The sequence below is a fragment of the Euleptes europaea genome, chromosome 18, assembly GCF_029931775.1.
Source record: "Euleptes europaea isolate rEulEur1 chromosome 18, rEulEur1.hap1, whole genome shotgun sequence".
NCBI lineage: Eukaryota > Metazoa > Chordata > Lepidosauria > Squamata > Sphaerodactylidae > Euleptes > Euleptes europaea.
This window is the reverse complement of record NC_079329.1, coordinates 2,790,275-2,814,394: the sequence shown is the minus strand read 5'-3', so window position 1 is coordinate 2,814,394 and position 24,120 is coordinate 2,790,275. Positions and strand designations below refer to the sequence as shown.

Sequence of the window (24,120 nt, the reverse complement as noted above, 5' to 3'; positions counted from 1 at the left end):
TTGTTCATTGCTTGAAGGCACCTGGGTGTAATTATCCAAAAGGGAGAAAAGCCGGTTCCCAACAGAGATGTTTGTCTCACCTGTGCATCACGCTAGGGCAGGATCTCCAGATCTTTCTCCAGCCCTTTCCGGCCTCTATCTGCCCCGATCTCCTGAGAGCCCTTACTTGGGCATGATGGAACCAACTGGGATCTTCTGCAGCAAACCGAGTGAAGAGGTCATCTACAAGGTCCGAGTGACCACTGGCCAAGGGCTCCTGACCGGGACCTTCGACTTGGTCTCCATCACCTTGGTGGGGACCAATGGAGAGAGCCCCAAGCAACTTCTGAACCGGGCCGGTACCAGCTGTTCCCGGGGATCGGTGAGTTTCGGGATTAAAGGGTCAAAGAGAAGGAAAGGAAGCTGGGCGATGGTTTGTGTCCTTTTCAGGGGAGGAAACTGAGCCATAACGGTTACTTTTGTAAAATGTTAATATCGGTAGCATTAAAAGAATATTAATTAATTATTAGATTTGAGCCCAGCAGCACCTTAGAAGATAGCAAGATTTTGGGAGTATAAGCTTTCGAGAATCAAAGCTCCCTTTGTCAGATACCAAGCTTTGACTCTCAAAAGCTCAGACCCTCCCAGAATCTTGTTGGTTGAAGGGTTGAGCTGAACACTTATCTAATATAACAACCAATAAATCTATTTTTATTATATATTGTTCACAATTGTATTTAAAAACACAGGGCCTAAAATACAGGCTTCCTAAAAGGCACAAACATAGTTACAAATATTACCAACATATAAAAGTTGATGTTAGTACATAAATGCAACCTTTTCTTCATGTTTGTTGATGTTATACACATCCTGAAATGCTGGACACCATATACAATGTATGAGCTGGGAGCCATGTTTTAAGGCACGTGGACTAACTATTTTAACATAAAGGCACACAGAATAAAAGGCTTATATACCTTGTACAACAGTTGTGTATATGTCAGGATGTGTATTGCAAAATTGTGTATGTATGACCACTGAGGATGGCCTGTAAAAGGCCCAAACTCATCTGGTCAGATTTCGGTCATTTTATGTACCTAAAGTTGCCAGGTCCCTTTTCGCCATTGGTGGGAGGTTTTGGGGGTGGAGCCTGATGAGGGCAGGGTTTGGGGCGGGGAGGGACTTCAAGGCCATCGAGTCCAATTGACAAAGCGGCCATTTTCTCCAGGGGGAACCGATCTCTATTGGCTGGAGATTAGTTGTAATAGCAGATCTCCAGCTAGTACCTGGAGGTTGGCAACTCTATGTGTAGCTCAACCCCTTTTGTTGTCCATGTAAGTCAGTCACATTACGGAAAAGAGGCAAACACAATAGACACTCCAACGCTTCCCCGTGGCAGGTGGGCAAAGGCTTGAAGAAAGAACCAGGTCTTCCCAGCTTGTGAAATGTAATTAATATTGTCCCATCTCCTGCATGTGATTCTGATGGGAAGTAGAACAGAAGGAAACAGCGATCAACCTCGTACCAGGTCAACCCGTTGGCTCATCTAGGTCAGCATAGCCTGTCGGAACAGGTAGCTGCTGTCCAGGGCCTGAGGTTTGCCTTCCAGCAAAGAGCTGGAGGAAATGAACCTGGGACCGTCTGTGTGTAAAGTATGCGCCCTACCTTTCAGCAGTGGAGCCTCCACAGCAACCTCTGAAGCTACTTCCCTTGCAATTGAGCACTGGTTATAGGGCTGTGCTTTGCCAAGCTACTCAAGAGAACATCCTCTGGTCTAGCCCTTCCCCGTGATGTTCGGATGTGTTCCCTAGCTGTGGCAGCTTACTACATCCCCCCTCTCCATTTTATCCTCAAAACAGGGACTATGTTGAGCAAATCTAGACATTAGGGATGTGTATGGCATAAGGTTGCCAACCTCAGGTACTAGCTGGAGATCTTCTGCTATTACAACTGATCTCCAGCCTATAGAGATCAGTTCGCCTGGAGAAAATGGCCTCTTTGGCAATTGGACTCTATGGCATTGAAGTCTCTCCCCTCCCCAAACCCCATCCTTCCCAGGCTTAACCCCCCAAAATCTCCAGGTATTTCCCAACCCGGACCTGGCAACCCAAGTGTGGTGGCTTCTCCTGCCTGTCGGCTGAGCTGAAACAGAGTCACGGAATGCTCACAAATACTCTGGACATTCTGGATTTGGAGGCTCCCAGGTTTTTACCTCGAGATCACCTGATTCCATGCCTCTCTGCAGCCCCCATTCCACATCGATCGTTCCCAGGATCCCTAGCATCGCTTTTTTGGGTGGTCACAGAGAGGGTCCCTCCTTGGCTAGGGGAAAAGTTGGTAGGAGCCATTCCTCCAACTGTAGCCAGAAGTGGAATGTTGACAATGTGCAGCTGCTGTAAAGGTAGGGTTGCCCTCTTCGCCACCAGAGGGAGGTTTTTGGGGAGGGCAGGATTTGGGGAGGGGAGGGCCTGAGGAGGGAGGGATTTGGGGAGGGGAGGGACTTCAATGCCATAGAGTCCACCTTCCAAAGTGACCATTTTCTCCAGGTGAACTGATCTCTATCGGCTGGAGATCAGTTGAAATAGCAAGACATCTCCTGCTACTACCTGGAGGTTGTATAGAAAGACTCACAATACTGTTAACTGTAGGTACTAGAAAAAGAAACAGTACAACTCAATATATTCAAACAATGTATTAAGTATACCACTAACAAACTAGGTGTACAAACAACAAGGTGATTACATACAAATAGTACAAAATATATACAAAAACTAAACCAATGTCTCAATGAGCAACAACACTTATATTATAAGCATAATAGCTGTCTCCAAAGAACAACGCGACTGTCTAAATATAAAGCGATAGAAATCTTCACATCCAAATTGGAAAAAGTCGCTCCATAATTGTTGGTAGCAAGAGTGAAGACCGGATAGAGGAAACGCTATTCCGGATACTTGTAGCGCTTTCACCAAAGCATAGCTTCATCAGCCTCTTGTGTTTCACAGCAATGCCTCTCAGGAAGATTGCAGAACATGTCAAGCTATTGATTCGCCTTCTCCTATGTTGTCAGATATCCCAAAGATAGCAGCCCAGACTGGGAGCTTTACATGTGATTTATGAGTTGTACTTGCAAGCCTTTATGCAAGACAAACCTTGGAGATATTGATATAATCAAGTCTGACAACATAGGAGAAGGCGAATCAATAGCGTGACATGTTCTGCAGTCTTCCTGAGAGGCATTGCTGTGAAACACAAGAGGCTGATGAAGCTATGCTTTGGTGAAAGCGCTACAAGTATCCGGAATAGCGTTTCCTCTATCCGGTCTTCACTCTTGCTACCAACAATTATGGAGCAACTTTTTCCAATTTGGATGTGAAGAGCATTAGCAGTCCAACCTCCAAAAAAAGTTCTTTTTTTAAAGCATCCAAATTTGGCTTTTGCTTATGGGCTTAGCATGGTTCCCTCCACCCCAAATCCCTTTCATTTTTACTATCAGTGCTCAATGTTGCACAATTAGCTATTAAATCCTTTCAAAAATGCATGCGTGTGTGTGTGTGTGCTGTGCTTCTCTCTGAGAAGGGCGGGTGTGTCACAGTTGCATGCATAAACAATGCTACAAAATATCAAGGGATTATCTCCCAACAATTAACACCTACTGAGGTAGCATCAGCAGACCATGTTAAGTAATCAACATAACGAAGGAAGGGCTGCTGGATCATAGGAAAAGCTACCCTGAAATCCCTAACAACTGGTGCCAATATTTTTACGCTTGCTGATTATTCAAAGGATCCCGCAAGGACAGCGAGGGAAGTTCTGCTCCTCAAAGGCACCCAAGGAAACTTAGCAACGGTATGACAGCAGAACAAGACCTCGTATATGGGTGGCGGTAGAAAGCGCCGTCAAGTCGCAGCTGACTTATGGTGACCCCATAGGTAGGGTTACCAACCTCCAGGTACTAGCTGGAGATCTCCTGCTATTACAACTGCTCCCCAGACGAGAGAGATCAGTTCACCTGGGGAAAATGGCCCCTTTGAGCAACTGGACTCTATGGCATTGAAGTCCCTCCCCAAACCCCGCCCTCCCCAGGCTCTGTTCTAAAAATCTCCCGACGGTGACGAAGAGGCCCCTGGCAACCCTACCCATAGGGTTTTCAAGGCAAGAGACAAACATAGTAATGGGGCATACTATGGTATGCATTATCTCGATCTTGGTTGCCAGTAACACATCATTACACTTAAAAATCTTTTCTAGCTCTTTCGTGGCTGTCCTTCCCAGTCTCAGCCTCCTTCTGATTTCTTGGCTGCAGTCTCCCTTTTGGTTGCTATTCAACTTAAGCCAGTTATGCTTGACTGTTTCCCTTGTGGTCACTCCTCAGATGACTTCGGCTCTTTGTTGTGATTATGCATGTCGTTTCCGACCATCAGAGGTCGCCTTGCTTTTCTCCCTGCATTTCCCGTGTTTTGACTGTGTTTTCAAATTTGAGATAAAACAGGTCTAACGCGGGGAAACGCAGGGAAAGAGCGAGGCGACCTCTGATGGTCAGAAATGGCATGCATAATCACACAAAGACCAGAAGTCATTGGAGGGGTGACCACGAGGGAAACAGCCAAGCATAAAAGGTCTTACAGTTGTCTAATTTCCCCCCCCCCATAGGAAATTGGGATGTTTCCAAAATTCTCCTCCTCCATTTCTCCCTGGATTTTGGTTATCTGAATTACCCGTTTTTGGAGAGAAACGGATGCATTTAGAAACCTTATGTTGCTTCTTTTAGTTGTTGTTGTTTGTTTCCAGATTCTGTATGGTGCATCTGAACCTTTAGTATGCTGTAACTTCCCGCTTCTTTAATTCACTTGCATCTTTTTCTCCCCTTTGCATTTCCAGACTATATGCACATGTTGCTGAAATGCATTCTGGATGAGATTTCACCAGGAGCTGTGTCTGGAATCTGTGTGTGTGGTGCTTTCCCAGTGCACAGGAATGCATGACAGCATCAGTCAGACCACACAAAGAGACTCCTGATCCAGCCAAATGTGTAAAGTCACATCGAGTGTGATCTTGTGCCATGTTTGATCAACATGCATAAGTAGCACGGGGGGGGGGGGAGGGAGGGACGGCTACAAGTGAGTCGAAGGGAGCCATGGCCAACTGTGCATGTGCACATATTCTGGAACTGGTTTTAGAAACTGAGGAGAAAGTGAAAGGCAGCAGAGACTGAATATCTGGAGCAAAGGAAATCTGATTATCCTTAGCCAGGAGTCAGACTCTCATGCCTTGAAAAGCTTCATCTTGCCAGGAGTAAATTCAACATATCTCCCCCATAAGCGCAGCTCTCTTCTGGGGAAAAAATTGAAATTCTGCCTGTTTGGCACCTGTTAAAATTGAGCCTTGAAAGTTAAAGGTAGTCCTCTGTGCAAGCACCGGGTCACTCCTGACCCATGGGGTGACATCACATCCCGATGTTTACTAGGCAGTGGGTGGTTTGCCAGTGCCTTCCCCAGTTGTCTTCCCTTTACCCCCGGCAAGCTGGGTACTCATTTGACCGACCTCTGAATGATGGAAGCCTGAGTCAACCTTGAGCCGGCTACCTGAAACCAACTTCCGTCGGGATCGAACTCAGGACATGAGCAGAGCTTGGACTGCAGTACAGAAGCTTACCACTCTGTGCCATGGGGCTCAAAAAAATTGAGCCTTACCAGATTTTCACCTAGGAGTGCTGCAAATTTTGTGGCAAACGCGTTCAACAAGAGGATGCATAGTATATACTATGTGTGGTGGTTGAGATCACTCGTCAGCCTCTCCTCTGATCGGCTCACTGCAATCTGCCTCGAAGGCTAGCCAGTCTGCTGTGTGACTTTGCAACGGTGTGGTGTTTCCTTTCCTTCTCTTCTGCCTTGCATAGTTGGTGGAATCGGTTCTCCCTGAGGATCACGAATGGTTGGGTTGGGTAGCAAAGGGGTACGACTCCCATAAGGCTGTGTGGAAAAGCACAAGGCGTGAAATGATCTCAATAACCCAGACTTAGTATGCACCAAACAATATGACTTATTTATTTTTCTGTATTTAGATATCTGAATTCCACCTTTCCCCCCCCCCTTATTGGGACACAAAGCAACTTACAATGTTGTGCTCCTCCATTTTATCTTCATAAGAACAACCCTGTGAGGTAGGTTAGGCTGAGAGTGCATGTCTGGCCCAAGGTCACCCAGCAAACTTCCATAGCAGAATGGGGAATCGAACCAGGGACTCCCAGTCCAACACTCTAACCATTATACTACACGAATAAAATACTGCCAGAAATACTGTGCTCTAATGTAATGTTTGAATACATGAAAAGTGACCCGCTGAACATGTCTTGAAATATTCACAACCAGCCAAACTGATCAACAAATATTCGGCTCCCTGTTCACCACTGGCGAACAGAACGTGATAGGAACTGGCTGCTGTTTGAGAATCCCTCGCTTTACCCTGCTTAGGGTTGTCTGCTCTGGGTTGGGAAATTCCTGGAGATTTGAGGGGGGGGGGAGCTAGAGGAAGGTAAAAGGACCTCAGCAGGGTACAGTGCCGTAGAGTCCTCCCTCTAAAGCAGCCATTTTCTCTAGGGGGAACTGATCTTTGTCACCTGGAGATCAGTTGTGATTCAGGAGCTCTCCAGGCCCCACCTGGAGGTTGCAACCCCTAACACCACTGCTTCTTTCTCTCAGCTGATGATGACGGGAAATCAAAAGCCATCACGTCAGAGTGTCTGCCCTTCTCCCTTGCTCACGGGTTAGCATAGAGTCACCATGCCATTCAAATGACATGTAGGACATAGACTAGACAGACAGTGAGGGAATGCAATGGGAAGGGAAGATAAGGCCGTGTTACCCAGAGGCGTGGAGTGCCTGTGGGCAGACATCCAAAGCATCTGCTTATGGCTGACTCATGGTAGTGCCAAAGTTTGTTTACCTGCTTTATTTATTTATTATTACGGTCCTTAGACCAAACATAAAATGTTTGCAGTTACATGGAATACCCAAACCGGCAGTATAAAACAATACATTTTGATTAAACACTACGCAAAATATTACTCTCTTTAAAAACTGGCCAACAATATAAATTTAAACAATAAATCCCCTCTACAACTTTTCATTTCTATTTAGATTTCCTATAATTAAATACTGTTCTACAAAACTTGGCCGCTAACTTTGTTACCTGAGAAAATTCATCTTTAAGAAGGATGTTAACTCTATCGGATTCAGAATAACCAGTGCTCTTTCTTAAAAGAGGGCCAAGAATCTTCTCCCTGTCCTCTTTATAGTACCTACACCTGAGAAGGACATGTCCCAATGTTCCTGCTTGCAGGTGCCTAATGTGTATTCGAGAATGGTTAATGCAGAACTTAACAATGTCATGGGACCCAATTTACAGCACTCAACAATGCAGATTGTGACATTTTGATCTCATGTGGTGCTGGTGCGTGTTACTCAGGGCAGGTTTGGATTGGACTCCTGCACTCCCCCTACGGCCTCTCCCCCATACTAGAAGATTGTCATGTACTCTGAGACTATTGAGGGTACCAGGAGGGGAAGACTTAAAATGCGAGGAGGCAAGCGAGCCACAGGGTGAGCGCTCACAAATATTATGGCTGGGCTGAACATAAAGGAGGGGGCCATGGCTCAGCGGTAGACCATCTGCTTGGCGTGCAGAAGATCCCAGGTTCAATCCCCAGCATCTCCAGTTAAAGGAGCAGGGAGCAGGTGGTGTGAAAGACCTCTGTGTGACACTCCAGAGAGCTGGTGCCAGTCTGAATAGGCACCACTCACCTTGATGGACCAATGGTCTAATTCGAGGCTTCCTTTAGGGTAGGGTTGCCCTACTGACAGGGGTTTTGGGGGTGGAGCCTGAGGAGGGCGGGGTTTGGGGAGGGACTTCAATGCCATAGAGTCCAATTGCCAATGTGGCCGTTTTCTCCAGGTGAACTGATTTCTATCGGCTGGAGATCAGTTGTAATAGCAGGAGATCTCCAGCTACTACCTGGAGGTTGGAAACCCTACTTTAGGGAGACGTTGTGGCTCAACAGTAGACCATCTGCTTGGCGTGCAAAAGGCCCCAGGTTCAATCCCTGGCAGCATCTCCAGTTAAAAGGACCAGGCAATAGGTGGTGTAAAAGACCTCTCTGCCTGAGACCCTGGAGAGCTGCTGCCAGTCTGAGTAGACAATACTGATCTTGATGGCCCAAGGGTCTCATTCAGCAGAAGGCAAGTTCTGGTGGGAAAATGTAGAAAAGAACATCAGAAGAGCCTTCCTGGATCAGACCAGCGGTCCAGCATGTCCAGCATCTCTTCTCACATGGTGGCCAATCTGTCCCTCTGAAGAGCCAACGACAGGGCCAAAGCCTTCTTTCCCTGATGTTGCCTCCTGGCACTGGAATTCAGAGGCCGACTGCCCCTGGATGTGGAGGTTCCCTTTAGCCACCATGGCTAGTAGCCACCAACAGACCTGTCTAACCCACTTTTAAATCTATCTAATCCTCTTTTGAATCTGTCTAATTCCCTTTTAAAGCCATCTATGCCTGTGGCCAACACTACATCCTCTGGCTGCGAATTCCACATTTTAATCACTCGTGGCGTAAGGAAGTATTACCTTTTGTTCGTCCAACTACCCGTCAGCTTCATAGGATGCCCTCGGAGAGGAGAAAATGTTCTCTCTAACAGCTTTTTCTACCCCATGCATAATTTTATAAACCTCTGTCGTTCCCCCCCCCCCGCCAGTCTGAAGTTCACCGGCCACAGAGAAAATTACAACATCCATGGGGGACTGGCAAGCCCTCTGTTAAAAGTAAGACATCATATCCAGTCCAGAATTGGGTCAACAGACATAACACATCCTAATTTCAGGCATGTCAGCACATTCTAGTTTCTGTGTGAATCAGGCTTTCTTGGTAACACAAAAGAAGCATACGGTAATAATTTTGGAGGGGCTGTGGCTCAGTTTGCAGAGCATCTGCTTGGCATGCAGAAGGTCCCAGGTTCAACCCCCAGCAGGATCTCCAGTTAAAGGGACTAGGCAAGTAGGTGATTTGAAAGACCTCTGCCTGAGACCCTGGAGAGCCGCTGCCGGTCTGAGTAAACAATACTGACTTTGATGGACCAGGGGTCTGATTCAGTAGAAGGCAGCTTCATGTGTTCATGTGGAGTACCATTCATGTCCCTTTTTCAAGAGCGAGATGTGATCGGGGGAGGGAAGCAGCCCTGGCTCAGGGGCAGAGCGCCTGCTTTTCACACACGTTCCAGGTTCAATCCCTGGAATCTCCGGTTTAAAAAAAGGTGCTGTGGAAGACCCCAGCCTGACACCCTGGAGAGCCGCTGTCATGCTGAGTAGACAATACCAATCTCGATGGACCAAGGAGCTGATTCAGTGAAAGGTCCGCTTCCTGTGTATGTGTACCATGTGTATATGCTTTCTTCTCACTTCCCCCAACAGGTAGACGACCAGGAAGTCGCCTGTGACCATGACCTGGGCCAAATCCTCCTGATCCGACTGCATAAGGACCCTTATTCCTTCTTCCCTGAAAGCAGCTGGTTCTGCAGTTCTGTCCAGGTGACATCCCCGCAGGGGGAGTGCTACCAGTTCCCTTGTTACCAATGGATCGAGGGCTATTGCACAATCTCCCTGAGAGAAGGGGCAGGTGAGTTGGTGGGCCTGCACTCGGGAGGCCCTCTCATTAGGGTTACCAACTCCAGATCTGGAAATGCCTGAGGATTTGTGTGTCTTGTAGTTAGGTGCTGAGGATATTTGAACATAGATGAGTTATGCCTTAATTTGTAAGAAAACCAGGCTATGTTCCGATGTCATGGCAAGCAGACTTGGTAGGGTTGCCAAAACCGTCTTGGCCACCGGAGGGAGGGTTTTAGGGCAGAGCCTGAGGAGGGCGGGGTTTGGGGAAGGGAGGGACTTCAATGCCATAGAGACCAATTGCCAAAGCGGCCATTTTCTCCAGGTGAACGGATCTGTGTCGGCTGGAGATCAGTTGCAATAGCAGGAGATCTCCAACTAGTACTTGGAGGTTGGCAACCATAAGACTTGGGTGTGAACCCAGCTTGATGCTGTGCTTGCATACTGACTTCCTCCCCACCCCTGCCCCTTTTCATACTGACACAGCGTGCAATGCTTAGGGTTGCCAACCTCCAGGTACTAGCCGGAGATCTGCTATTACAGCTGATCTCCAGCCGATAGAGATCAGTTCATCTGGAGAAAATGGCCACTTTGGCAATTGGACTCTATAGCATTAAAGCCCCTCCTCTCCCCAAACCCTGCCCTCCTCAGGCTCCACCCCAAAAACCTCTTGCTGGTGGAGAGGGGGACCTGGCAACCCTAGCAATGCTAGGTCTCATTTTGCCCTGACCTGGATAGCCCAGCCTAGCCTGATCTTATCAGCCTTAGTCCTTGGATGGCAGACCACCAAGGAAGACCAGGGTCGCTACGCAGAGACAGGCAACAACAAACCACCTCTGAGCATCTCCTGTCTGGAAAACCCTGTGGGGCCAGCAAAAGCAAAGGTCTTATTTTTATGCTGATTTATGTATATTTAATCCTTTGCTTAATAAATTCATAAATTAAACCCTATAATATTAATGACAGTTTTGTCATTAATCAAGTGGCAGCCCTACTCTTTGGCATGGCTCTTAAAATTCAGGTAGTTGGAAAGCAGAGAGGAAAGGCAGGGAAGATCGCAAGCTTGTTCATATACTTATTTGCCTCCCCCTTCCTATGAAGCCAAGACTCCATCGGATGACAATCATTACCTGGAGCGGAGGCATCGCCGAGAGGAGCTGGTGACCAGGCACAACAAATATGGGTGAGTAGGAAGGAAGCTGATAGGAAGAAAGTAGATTCCTTTGAAATGTGGTGTTGGAGGAGAGTGTTACGGATACTGTGGACGGCCAAAAAAAAAACAAATCAGTGGGTTGTAGATCAAATCAAGCCTGAACTGACCCTAGAAGCTAAAATGACTAAACTGAGGCTGTCGTGTTTTGGTCACGTCATGAGACGACAAGAGTCGCTGGAAAAGACAGTCATGCTAGGAAAAGTTGAGGGCAGCAGGAAAAGAGGAAGACCCAACAAGGGATGGATTGACTCTATGACGGAAGCCACGGTCCTCAGTTTGCAAGATCTGAGCAAGGCTGTCAAAGATAGGACCTTTTGGAGGACTTTGATTCATAGGGTCGCCACTCGCCATGAGTCAGAAGCGACTTGATAGCACTTAACACACACACAGGAAGGAAGCCCCCTGGCCTGGGTGGCCCAGGCTAGCCTCCTCTCGGAAACTAAGCAGGGTGGGCCCTGGTTAGCACATGGATGGGAGACAAGCAAGGGTTGCTGCACAGAGGCAGGCAATGACAAACCACCTCTGTTCGGTCTCACTGTAGGTTGGCTGCAACTTTCCACCACCAGGAAAGAAGCGCAGGGGCATCTGCAGGGACAGCTCTATAATAGGGTCGCCACCTCCAGGTACTAGCCGGAGATCTCCCGCTATTACAACTGATCTCCAGCCAATAGAGATCAGTTCACCTGGAGAAAATGGCCGCTTTGACAATTGGACTCTATGGCAAACCCTCCCTTCTCCAAACCCCGCCCTCCTCAGACTCCGCCCTAGGGTTGCCAGGTCTTCCCTCTCCTCCGGCGGGATGCTCTAGGCTGATCCTGCATTGAGCAGGGGGTTGGACTAGATGGCCTCTATGGCCCCTTCCAACTCTATGATTCTATGAAATCCCAGGGAGAGGGACACCACCCAGAAGGGCTGAATGTACCACTGCTGCTACTGGGAATGAACCAAAGACTACCTGTAACCACCGAGGATGTCCTTTATCATGCAAATGAATTCTTTTCTTCTGCCCATGTGTCTGAACAGATGGAAGGAATACCTCCCAGGAGTTCCCAGCTGTGCTGACATCGACACGGCCCTGTCTCTGGAGTACAACCTCCAGTATTCATTCCCTAAAGCCACCGCCTTTTTCGGGCGTGGGACGGTGGCGTAAGTATCGAGGGCCCTAAAAAGGCATCTTGGGTCCACCTTAAGAACCTCTGGAGGGGAAGGTGTGCAGAATTCCTCCTCCACTCTAATAAATAGAAGGGTCTCTCCCCCTCAGGATGTTCGAGGCCAAAGTGAAGGGCTTCCTGGACAAGCCGTTTTCCTGGGGGAAGCTTGAGGACATCCGGAAGGTCTTCTGGTTCTACCACACCCCTGTCACAGGTCAGTGATGGTCTAGGGTGCAACCCCACGCCTGTCTCCTCTCTCTCTAGATTTGCCAACCTCCAGGTGGGGCCTGGAGACCTCCCAGAATTACAGCTGATCTCCAGAATGCACAGATCAGTTGCCCGGGAAAAAAGGGCTGCTTTGGAGGAGGGAGTCTATGGCATTATACCCTGCTGAGGTCCCTCACCACCCCAGAACTCACTTTTCCCAGTCTCCACCCCCAAATCTCCAGAAATTTCCAACCTGGAGTTGGCACCTTGGATTGCACCTTGGATTGCCAAGAGGCCTACAGAAAAATGTAAATAGAGGCTTCATGTATGAAGCTTTTCATGGCAGGGAAGTAAATAACACCCCATCATGGCTGGTAGCCAAGCCTAGCCCAGCCTCAACGGAGCTTAGAAGTTGAGTAGGGTCAGTCATGGTTAATACTTGGAGACCACCAAGGAAGAGCTGGGTTGATATGCAGAGGCAGGAATTGCCAAACCACCTCTGCTCATCTCTTGCCTTCAAAACCCTGTGGGGTGGCCATGAGTCAGCTGCTACTTGATAGGCACACAATTATTATACGCCTCTGTTAGAGCAGGATGTTTTTGATCTCCAGGCAGTTGGCAACCATACCAGCACCTTTCCCACACACATCACTTCTGCTGCTAATTCAGTTTGTAGTGTGTAGCGCAACTTCAACAGCTGGAAGGAAAAACACAGTAAGATAATAGGGCTGCCATCTCTGGGTTAGGAAATTCCTGGAGATTTGAGGGTGGGGCCTGGGGAGGGACCTGGGCAGAGTATTATGCCATAGAGTCCCACCCTTCAAAGCATCCATTTACTCCAGGGAAATTGACCTCTGTCATCTGGAGAGCAGTTATAATTCTGGGAGATCTGCAGGCCCAACCTGGAGGTTGGAAATCCCATGGGGTGTGTATGGGGATTAGTCGGTTTAGCTGAGCAACCTCCAGTACGCACAGCTTCATTTAGGAAATGCATGCTCAAAATTATCCTCTCTAAAACACCATAACCTTAACTCGGCCCTCTTGCTGAGGCTGGTCTGATTCTACAAAGGCCAAGAACACAAAGGTCTTCCTTCCTTCCTTTCTTCTTCTTCTTTCTCCGTCTCCAGAGTACGTGTTTAACCACTGGAAGGATGATGAGTTCTTTGGCTACCAGTTCTTAAATGGAATCAACCCGGGGATGATCCGGAAGTGCACCAGGATCCCAGACAATTTCCCTGTGACCCAGGAAATGGTGGCAGGATCTCTGGGGAAATACACCACCCTCCAAGAAGAGCTGAAGGTACCCTCCCAGCTAGGGCTGTGCATATCAATAAACCCGAACCAAAAATAAACCCGAAAAGGCCTTTTCGGCTTCTTCCAGGTTTAATTTAAGCCGAATATTAAAACTGGGAATCAAGCCTAAGCCGGATAGCCGATCGGCTTTCCCCAGGCTATTCCCTATGGGAATTTTTAAATGAGCTCTGGGGGAGACATTTTTTGAGGCAGAGTGACCAAATTCACAGTGTAGCTGCAAGGGACTCTCCTTGCACGAACCCAACGGTTTGGTAGCATTTGGGACATGAGGTCCAATTTTATGGGCCCCTGAAGGGGTCTCCCTAGGATTACCAGGTCCCTCTTCGCCACCGGTGGGAGGTTTTTGGGGCGGAGCCTGAGGAGGGTGGGGTTCGGGGAGGGGAGGAATTTCAATGCCATAGAGTTCAATTACCAAAGCGGCCAATTTTCTCCAGGTGATCTGATCTTTATCGGCTGGAGATCAGTCGTATTAGCAGGACATCTCCTGCTACTACCTGGCAGTTGGCAACCCTAGGTCTCCTCCATTCTCCATAGGAAAGCATGGTACAGTTCACAATGCTTTTCGATGCTTCGGGACCCCATAAAATTGGACCCCCGTCTCAAACGTTACCAAACTTTGGGGTTCATGCAAGGAGAGTCCCTTGCAGCTATGCTGTGAATTTGGTGACTCTACCTCAAAAAGAAGAATTTGGAAGAATTGGAAGAATTTTAAAAATACTTAGTTTTCATAGTCTGTAATGGCCGCATCAACACCCAAGAATCGTGGGAAAACTCAGTTTCCTATGAATGCTTGCAATGCTATTGCTACCTATATTGCTAGTGCACAGCTCTCATCTCAGGAAAAATGAAGCAGTTCTTCTGTGGAGGGGCTGTGGCTGTGGCTCAGTGGCGGAGCCTTTGCTTGGCTTGCAAAAACGTCCCAGGTTCAATCCGCGTTGTCTCCAGTTAAAAGGACCAGGCAAGTAGGTGATGTGAAAGACCTCTGCCTGAGACCCTGGAGAGCTGCTGCCAGTCTGAGTAGACAATACTGATGATCTGATTCAGTATAAAGCAGCTTCATGTGTAAATGCTGGAGATGGGCCATGCCTCGGTGGTAGAGCATTTGCTTGGCATGTAGAGGTTCAGTCTCTGGCATCTCCAGTTAAAAGGATCAGATAGTAGGTGATGTGAAATACCTCTGCCTGAGACCCCAAAGAGCTGCTGCCAGTCAGAGTAGACAATATTGACATGCCCCTGGAGACCCAGAAGGGCTCATCCTGACCCCCTCTCCCCCTCTCCACCCTTGTCTTCCAGAAAGGGACCATTTTCCTTGTTGACTATAAGATCCTCGAGGGCATTCCTACCGTCCAGCTGAACGGCAAACGCCAGTACATCGCGGCTCCTCTGTGCCTACTGCACCAAAGACCCACCGGAGAAGTCATCCCTCTAGCCATTCAGGTAAACTCAAAGAGCAAAACATGGACAAGGGGTCTATCAGCGGCTAGTAAGCATGGTGACTAAAGGGAGCCTCCATGTTTAGAGGCAGTCATCCTCTGGATCTCAGTGCTAGGAGGCAAAGTCAGAGGAAGGACTCAGCCTCTATGCCCTGTTGTTGGACCTCCAGAGGAACTGGTTGGCCACTGTGTGAGGCAGGATGCTGGACTAGATGGATCACAGGTCTGATCCAGCAGGGCTCTTCTGATGTTCTTATGGACATCTGAAGTGTGTGTGTGTGTGTGTGTGTGTGTAGGTTCCTCCTCAGGTGAAACATCTGAAGATTTTCAAGGGGGTGCCATGGGACATGTGGTAACAGCATGAACATTTCTTGGACATGCATCCCTAGTCAACAGTCCAGTGAGCAAGCATGCCGAAAATGGCTATTTCTACAGGTGACAAAAGATGGCCACATGTTAACCCCCTTGAGTAATTCCCCCCACAGCTCAGCCAGCACCCGGGCCCCAAAAATCCCATTTTCCTGCCCACCGATGAAGAATGGATCTGGACGCTGGCCAAGACCTGGGTGCGCAACTCCGAATTCCACACCCACGAGGTGATCACCCACCTCCTCTGTGGCCATCTCATGGCCGAGGTCTTTTCTGTGGCGACCCTGCGACAGCTGCCAATGTGCCACCCGTTGTATAAGGTAAGAGCTGAGGGGGGGCCTACGGAGACTTGGGGGGGAGGACATAGGCTTGAGCACAAGGCAGAGGGCAATGTCTGCGTTCAGTCTGCTTCCCAGCTTCCATACAACACAAACAAGGACAGGAAGAGAAGAAAGAGAGGTCTTGCTGAGTGGAATTTGCTGACTCCACCTGAAAACATGCCCCTCGGAAGAATTTTTAAAATACTTACTTTTCATAGTTTGTAATGGCTGCATTCACACCCATGAATGCTTGCAATGCGTCTGTGCAAAGCTATTGCTACCCATATTGCTACCGCACAGCTCTCATCTCAGGAAAAAATGAAGTAGTTCTTCTGCGGAGGGGTTGTGGCTCAGTGGTAGAGCCTCTGCTCAGCATGCAGAAGGTCGCAGTTTCACTCCCCGGCATCTCCAGTTAAAGAGACCGGGCAAGTAGGTGCTGTGAAAAGTCCCCTGACTGAGACCCTGGAGAGCCGCTGCCGGTCTTAGTAGACAATACTGACTTTGATGGACCAAGAGTCTGATTCAGTATAAGGCAGCTTCACGTGTTCATGTGTTCCTGACCTAGAAATTGTAATAAATACAAAGGAGAAGGAATGGGGGGGGCAGTGTATCCTTTCCCGCTGCTAGATTCAAGTCCAGGAGCACCTTAGAGACCAACAAGATTTTCGGGGTATGAGTTTTTGAGAGTCAAATTTCCCTTTGTCAGACGATGAAAGGAGCTTTGTCTCTCGAAAGCTCATACCCCAACAACCTTCTTGGTCTCTAAGTTGCTACTGGACTCGAATCCATCTCTTCTACTGCAGACCGACATGGCTACCCTCTGAAATTTTCCCACTGCTAGTGATTTAAAATTGTGTTCTACTAGTAGTCATATTTATCTCCAGGGCAACGGAACGTGGCGATGCAACTCACCTGCTGGCAGGTGTGTCCGGTTTTGAGCATTCCTAACCGTTCCTTGACATGTGTGGCCAGCAGGTGGCCTCCATTCTGCGGGTGGTCGGCAGATGTGTCAGATTCCAGGGATGGGTGGGTATGTGCAAGCTGTAAACCTGTCCAGATGTGCATGTGGCTGCTTAGGTGCTAGAGTGATGCCGGAGGCAGATGTCTGCAGCTGTGAGCAGGCCCAGATACGCCCAGCCGAAGAAATTGCTTTCCCATCTGGTTTTGTTCCATTTGCCTCTTGAATGCCCTCTGCTGCTCCCTGAACTCAGGGGAAAGAAATTGTCATGCAATGCAACTCTTAGGATGTATCTGCCATGGGGAGGGGCCATGGCTCAGTGGTAGAGCTTCTGCTTGGCATGCAGAAGGTCCCAGGTTCAATCCCCGGCATCTCCAGTTAAAGGGACTAGGCGAGTAGGTGATGGGAAAGACCTCTGTCTGCCTGAGACCCTGGAGAGTCGCTGCTGGTCTAAGTAGACAATACTGACTTTGATAGACCAAGGGTCTGATTCAGTACAAGGCAGCTTCATGTGTTCATATGTTCATACCTCCATTAAAAAGATATGGGTTGTGGAAAGAAAGAAAGAAAGAAAGAAACCAGCATTATATATATAATTTAAATATATCTTTTATTTAAATTAGTAAACAACAACAAAACCAACCACACTGTGAAACAAGATCTTACACATTAAGACACCAAAAAATTAGGGATAAAGAGTAACTGCAGAAAAGTATTCAGGTGGATGTCATAATATATGTTCACAGCTGGAGGCAACATTTCCAGCAAAATAAGAAATGCAATCTTCCTTTGTTCCAATACAGTATAACCCTTAATGTTTTCCTAACTTCTAAATATCATCATAGATTTGTACTACGTTTTTGCAAGAGGCAATTCTCTATGAGAGACAATCAATTAAATTAAGATTAAAGATTAAAGAGAATAATCTGATTGCTCTCTTTAAGTATTGGAAGGCTGTCTCTTAGAGGAGGGCAGGGAGCTGATCCTTCTGGCGGCAGAGGATAGGAGTTGCAATAATGGGTATAATTACGGGCGGAATGGTACCATCTGGACATTAGGGGAAATTTTTTTACAGTGAGAATAGTTCAGCAGTGGAATTGGCTGCCTAGGGAGGTGGTAAACTCAGTCTCACTGGCAGTCTTCAAACAGCAATTGAACACTTATCAGGGACGCTTTAGGCAGACCCTACATTGAGCAGGGGGTTAGACTAGATGGTCTGTATGGCCCCTTCCAACTCCATGATCCTAAGAAACATAGCTGAGAACTGTGTTCTATAAAAACAACTCAGCATTCTAATACTGCTTACTTAGTTATAATATATTTGAAATAATTTTTTATTTTGTTTCTGGGTCGCAAGACACCCTCTCCCCAAAGCAGCTTGCCACAATAAAGCTTGTTTAAAATACATCAAACACCGCAAACCGGCAACACGATTTGAGAACAAGGGAGTGGGGCACTAGAGCCGGACTGCAGGTGACTCTGGAGTTCCACGAGCAGAGACCAGTAATTTAGCAACATCCCCCTCCTTTACCCCTCCTTCCTGTGGCTACATTTTAGGGCCAAATGGCACATCATGGAATTCCAGGGTCACCTGTAATTAAAAGGATCCAAAGCCAAGTCGGTTAAAAAGAAGCCCTATCAAATTGTAAAAAAAACTAGGACAGCCAGGAAAACAATACCCTCAACGTGATCCTAGTGGCTAGACCCTTTTCTGTAGCTCATATACAGTTGTCAGGGTTTATTCCCTTTTCCAGCTCCTGATTCCTCACCTCCGGTATTCAATCCACATCAACGTGCTGGCTAGAACATACCTTACCAACCAAGGAGGCGTCTTTGACAGGGTAAGTGGATCTTCGAGGAAGGCTGGGCGTCATCTTGGTATGCTGCCTTTTTGGTTCACCTATGCAAGGACATCCCTTAGGATTGCCAACCTCCAGGTAGTAGCTATTACAACTGATCTCCAGCCACTAGAGACCAGTTCACCTGGAGAAAATGGCCGCTTTGGTCATTGTACTCCATGGCATTGAAGTCCCTCCCCTCCCCAAACCCCACCCTCCTCAGGCTCCACACCCCCCCCCCCAAATCTCCAAGTAATTCCCAACCTGGAGCTGGCTACATTAACTCTGATCTTTCTGCCTGTCGTGGAACATCATCAACACAAGCAAACTTCCCATGGTCTAGGGAGTGGGCAATTTGAAAGGAAATTGACATTGTCCCTCCACAGGCCATCGCGATTGGGCGCCAGGGGTTAGCCGTGCTTCTCAAAAAGGCCCTGGAGAACTTGACCTACACGGATCTTTGCCTCCCAGATAACATCGAGGCCCGCGGAGTCAGCTTGCTTCAACATTATTACTACCGAGATGATGGGCTGAAGATCTGGGATGCCATTGAGAGGTAAGGGAAATGGACTTTGTGGGGAAAGTTGGGACACGTAACTAAATGGGTACGTTCCCATTTGCCTGTTTATGGCAGGGGACCTCCAGGCAATTGCAGTCCTTGCCCACAGATGCTCAGCTGATCGACGGGTAGAAACTGGGGCTAGGGCGGGACGCTATGGTCCTGGGGAGAAAAATGACAAAGAAAAATAAGTCTTAGTCTACTTATAGGAAGGTCTGACAATAGAGTTGACTACCTAGAAGTGACAAGGTAGATCTAGCAATTGCCAGAAACTCTATGGCCATTTATGCATGGGAGGTTTTGCCTTGGATTTACTGCTCTCTGGATGTACTTTTTTCCCCATCCAAATTCTCAAAACTCAACAATAAGCCCCCATGTAGAGTTTTGAGAATTTGGATGGGGAAAATGTGCATCTAGAGAGCAGCAAATCCAAGGCAAAACCTCCCGTGCATAAATGGCCTATGGTAATCTTACTGGCAATCATACATTTTGTGATGGTCTCCTTAGCTATAAATAAAATAACTAGTTACTGTTTCTGAAGGCTGTAGAGGAGAGATGTCATCAAACCTTTTTCAATTGGGAAACTGGAGTTTCTTTGATTGTTTCTTGGTCATTGCAGTTGTCTTTTTCTCAGCCAAGACAATGAGACTGGGCAGTTAAACTGGCATTAAAATGGAAGGCTTGTTTCTGCGTGTAAATGGCATAAAATGTAAAAAAAAAAAAGCTGTGAAAATCCAATAAAGTAACCAAATGGAACTGGTGAAGCAAACAAAGAAAATGGACAGGATGAAAACATTCAGTATGCAAACATACGAAAAAATTTTTAAAAAGAAAATATGTGATCCCACGGCGCCATTCAAGGGCAAGGCTTTTATGAAGAACCTTTTCCTTCTGTAATTCATGCACTGGAGGTTCTTCTCTAGGGTTGCCAACCCCAAGTTGGGCAATTCCTGGAGATTTGGGGGGTGGAGCTTGGGGAGGGTGGCATTTGGAGAGGGGAGTTCACCTCAGTGGAGTATAATGCCGTAGAGTCCACCCTCTAAAGTAGCCACTTTCTCCAGACGGAAACTGGTCTCTGATGCCAAGAGATCTGTTGTAATTCTGAGAGATCTCCAGGCTCTACCTGGATGTTTGCAACCCTTCTGCTACCCAAAAATATCCCCTGCAGAAGTCAAAGGTTGATCAGAAGAATGTTTTTTTTTGTGGGGGGACACAATTTCAGGCCTGCTGGAGACGAAAGGAAAGGAAAGCCATCAGTGGCTTGAAGAAAAGTATTTATTGTTTAGACGTAGAATTAGACGTAGGATCACTTCCTCAATGTTGGGGCTAATCTGACTTCTCTCTTCCGGCAGCTTCGTCGCTGGCATTGTGGAACTCTACTATACAAACAATTTAGCTGTCCAGAGGGATTATGAGTTACAGGCTTGGGTCTGTGATATCTTCTCCAAGGGTTTCCTGGCCAAGCGATCCTCAGGTACTCCGCAAATTGCTGCTTATGCCCTTCATAGGGTTGCCAACTCCAGGCTGGGAAATTCCTAGAGATTTGGGGTTAGAGCCTGGGGAGGGTGGGCTTTGAGGAGGAGAGGGACCTCGGAGCCCACCCTCCCCAGATGGGGGTCTGGAGAAAGCAAGGAAATGCACGAGAGTACCAAAAAAGATTGTGCTGGAGAAGCGAATTCAGCCATGTGACTTCACTTTGCTCCTGCAGGCTTCTTCACATCACCATGTTGCAGCTGCCTTGTCTCACCCTCAGAGCCTGACATTACTGAGGACTCTTCCCTTCTTCCCCTATAGGTATCCCTTCCTCCATCCGCTCGGTCCCGGAGCTCACCAAGTTTTTGACCATGGTCATCTTCACTTGTTCGGCCCACCATGCAGCCGTCAATAGTGGACAGGTGGGTGTGAGGGCTCTCTGTTAGGGCTTCCGACTCTGAGTTGGGAAATTCCTGGAGGTTTTAGAGGCAGAGTCCGGGGAGGGTGGGGATAGGGGAGGGGAGGAACGTCAACAGGGTATAATGCCATCAAATCTACCTACCAAAGCAGCCATTTTCTCCAGGGGGATTGATATGTCGTCTGGAGACCAGTTGCAATTCCAGGAGACCAGGTTTCCCATCGAAGCACTAAGCAGGGCCGACCCTGCTTAGCTTTCGAGATCTGACAAGAGTGGGTTAGTACCAGCCATTCGGGTCAGGGCATACCTCAGCCACGCAGGAAGTCCGGGGTTGTTACGCAGAGGCAGGCAATGTAAAACACCTCTGTTAGTCTCTTGCCTTGAAATCCCTATGAGTTCGACATAAGTCGGCTGCAACTTATAGTTACTTTAGAAGAAGAAGAGTTGGTTTTTATATGCCAACTTTCTCGACCACTTAAGGGAGAATCAATCTGGCTTACAATCACTTTCCCTTCCCCTCCCCACAACAGGCACCCTGTGTGGTAGGTGGGGCTGAGTGAGCTCTAACACAGCTGTAATTTGCCCAAGGTCACCCAGCTGGCTTCATGTGGAGGAGTGGGGAAACAAATCCAGTTCACCAGATTAGCCTCCGCCGCTCATGTGGAGGAGTGGAGAATCAAACTTGGTTCTCCAGATCAGATACCACCACTCCAAACCACCGCTCTTAACCACTACACCACACTGGCTCTCTTTACACACACAGATTAGGTGTACACTGAATTCATGATCTTGGTGCTTTTTTAAAAACATATTTTTCTGCAATGCCCAGCAATAATGCTATTTTGGCAAGGAATCCTGGGTTAAATTAATGACATAACTGGATATTAATTACCAATGGATCCTAAGGTTGCGTTTCTTGGATATCTGAAGAACAAAGTAGAGGAAATTAACCCCCCCCAAAAAAGTGGTTTTGAACTTAATAACAGCTACTGGCATGTTTATCCTCATACTGGAGGAAGATAACATCACCCCCAAGGGCAGATTGTTTCAAAAGAATCTGCGATACAATCTTGTTTCCCAGATAAGAAGGCTGAGTATTAGGTTCCACTCCCAAAAATTTATCGGAAAGTGGGCATTTTCCATTATGTATTGGAGCAGCACGTTTATTCTCTCAATTGCTGTAAGATTATCTGACTTTTACAAACTGATTTCTTATGGGATACAAGGACAGCCCAGCCCGCCTGGACCCATGCCCCACTTAATTATTTTTTTATCTTATTTATTTGAAACATTTATTGGCTGCCTTTCTTCCTGACAGAGCTCAAGGCAGCTTACAAGATAAATAAAATACATAAGGCACATAGATATGCATAAAAACTAAAATCTTTTAAATCATAATTTTTAAAAATCACAATTCAGGACTGCTAATAAAGTTAAACTAACGCTGCCCTAAATATAACCGCCTTCAGCTGCCCCCTAAAGACCAAAATTGAGGGGGCCAGGTGCATCTCCCTGTGGGGGGTTGTTCCGTAATTGTGGGGCTGCCACTGAAAAGGCCCTCTCTCGTGTAGCCACCAAACCGCTTGAGATGCTGAATCGTCAGGAGGGCTGCTGTATCCGTCTCGCCTTGCTTTACGCTCTCTCTCTTCCCTCTCTTCTTGGGGGCCTGCAGTTTGAACTGGGGGCCTTCATGCCCAACTTGCCATCTTCAATGAGGAAGCCCCCACCCCAGGTTAAAGCCCCGATAACGTTGGAGGAGTTCCTGGATATCATCCCTGAGATGAACACCACCAGCCTGGTCCTCTCTGTCCTCTGGGTCTTGCGCAACGAGGACTTTGACATGGTGAGTGGGAGACGGGGACGGTGATCCAGCACTGGTAGGGTTGCCAGCTCCAGGTTGGGAAATACCTGGAGATTTGGGGGCGGAGCTTGAGGAGGCCCAGGTTTGGGGAGGGGAGGGACTTCAATGCCATAGAGTCCAATTGCCAAAGCTGCCATTTTCTCCAGGTGAACTGATCTCTATCGGCTGGAGATCAGCTGTAATAGCAGGAGATCTCCAGCTAGTACCTGGAGGTTGGCAACTCTACCCATGGATGGGGTTGCCATGAGTTAGTGCGACTCAACAGTATGTTCTTCTTCTTGTATAAGGCCTAGATTAGGGTTGCCAGGTGCCCGGTGGTGGCGGGTAAAATCCCGCCAATCCACCAGGTTGCCAGCTGGCCAGCTGAGGGCTGGCGGGCACAGCGGGCACGCTCCGCGCGCGTAACTTCCAGGTTTACCCAGAGATGATGTGGACGCCCTGGCAACTTCAGCTGAAACTCTATGAGTTTCGGCCGGGATCGCTAGAGCATCCGCGTTGCTTTCGATAGACCCGGAAGTGATGTAGGCGCGTCATGCAGAGTGCGTGCACATGCTTCACCAGGTGCGCGTGCGCACTGCGCACGTCCACTGCAGGCCCGCAAAGCTCCCGCCGGCTGAGCTGTGGGGCCTGGCAATCCTAGCCTAGATAGAAAGGGAAGAAATCTATCCTCTGCTTTCTCCAGTAGTTAATAATTTTTGAAAACATCAACAGTGAGGCGAGTTACGCTCTGCGCATGGGCAAAGACACTCCCATCTTTATGGCTACTTCACACATTCCAGGGCAGAGTTCTGAACAGCCCTCCTCTGAATTAAAACTTACTCTAGCTTTCTCTCTTCCCCTTTTCCAGAAGCCACTGGGGCAATACCACGAAGAGCATTTCACCGAGGAAGAGCCAAAACAGCTCATCAAGGCTTTCCAACAACGTCTTGAGCACATTTCGGAGGAAATTAAGATGAGGAACGAGTTGCTGGCGGTGCCCTATACCTACCTCTACCCACCCAACATAGAGAACAGCACAGCTATCTAATACCCGGAAGCTCTGACGGGCACGTTTCCAGACCACGCTGACCATGCCCGGAACTTCTCTCCCTCCCTCTTCCCTTCTGAAATGGAAACCGAAGAGTAGCCCCGTCCTCCCAAATTCTCTTGGGAACATCGTGCAAGGCACATAGCCACAAAACGCTCCGAAAAGCAGAACAAAACAAATGCTGCGGCACAGTGACTGATGCTGTGACCCTTGCAACCCAGAGATTCATGCTCGCTGTGTATCTAAAATCGCCCACCTAGCTGAAGATGGGGCAGCCACGGCTTCTCCCACCCGCCTTTCCTGCTCCTTCCACCTGTTCCTTCTCCCACAGGCTATAAGGGCAGAT

General features: G+C 48.0%; 1 protein-coding gene across 1 annotated transcript; it reads left to right on the top strand.

Moving 5' to 3' along the window:
- On the top strand, window positions 1-23,774 carry LOC130489456 (polyunsaturated fatty acid lipoxygenase ALOX15B-like). The gene is made up of 14 exons (XM_056863179.1): window positions 1-361; window positions 9,442-9,646; window positions 10,735-10,816; window positions 11,870-11,992; window positions 12,108-12,211; window positions 13,332-13,504; window positions 14,812-14,955; window positions 15,437-15,640; window positions 18,353-18,439; window positions 18,823-18,992; window positions 20,348-20,469; window positions 20,790-20,890; window positions 22,559-22,729; window positions 23,595-23,774. The coding sequence occupies exons 1-14, from the start codon at window positions 68-70 to the stop codon at window positions 23,772-23,774; spliced, it is 2,160 nt and encodes a 719-aa protein (XP_056719157.1). The 5' UTR covers window positions 1-67.
- The last annotated feature ends 346 nt before the right edge of the window (window positions 23,775-24,120 follow it).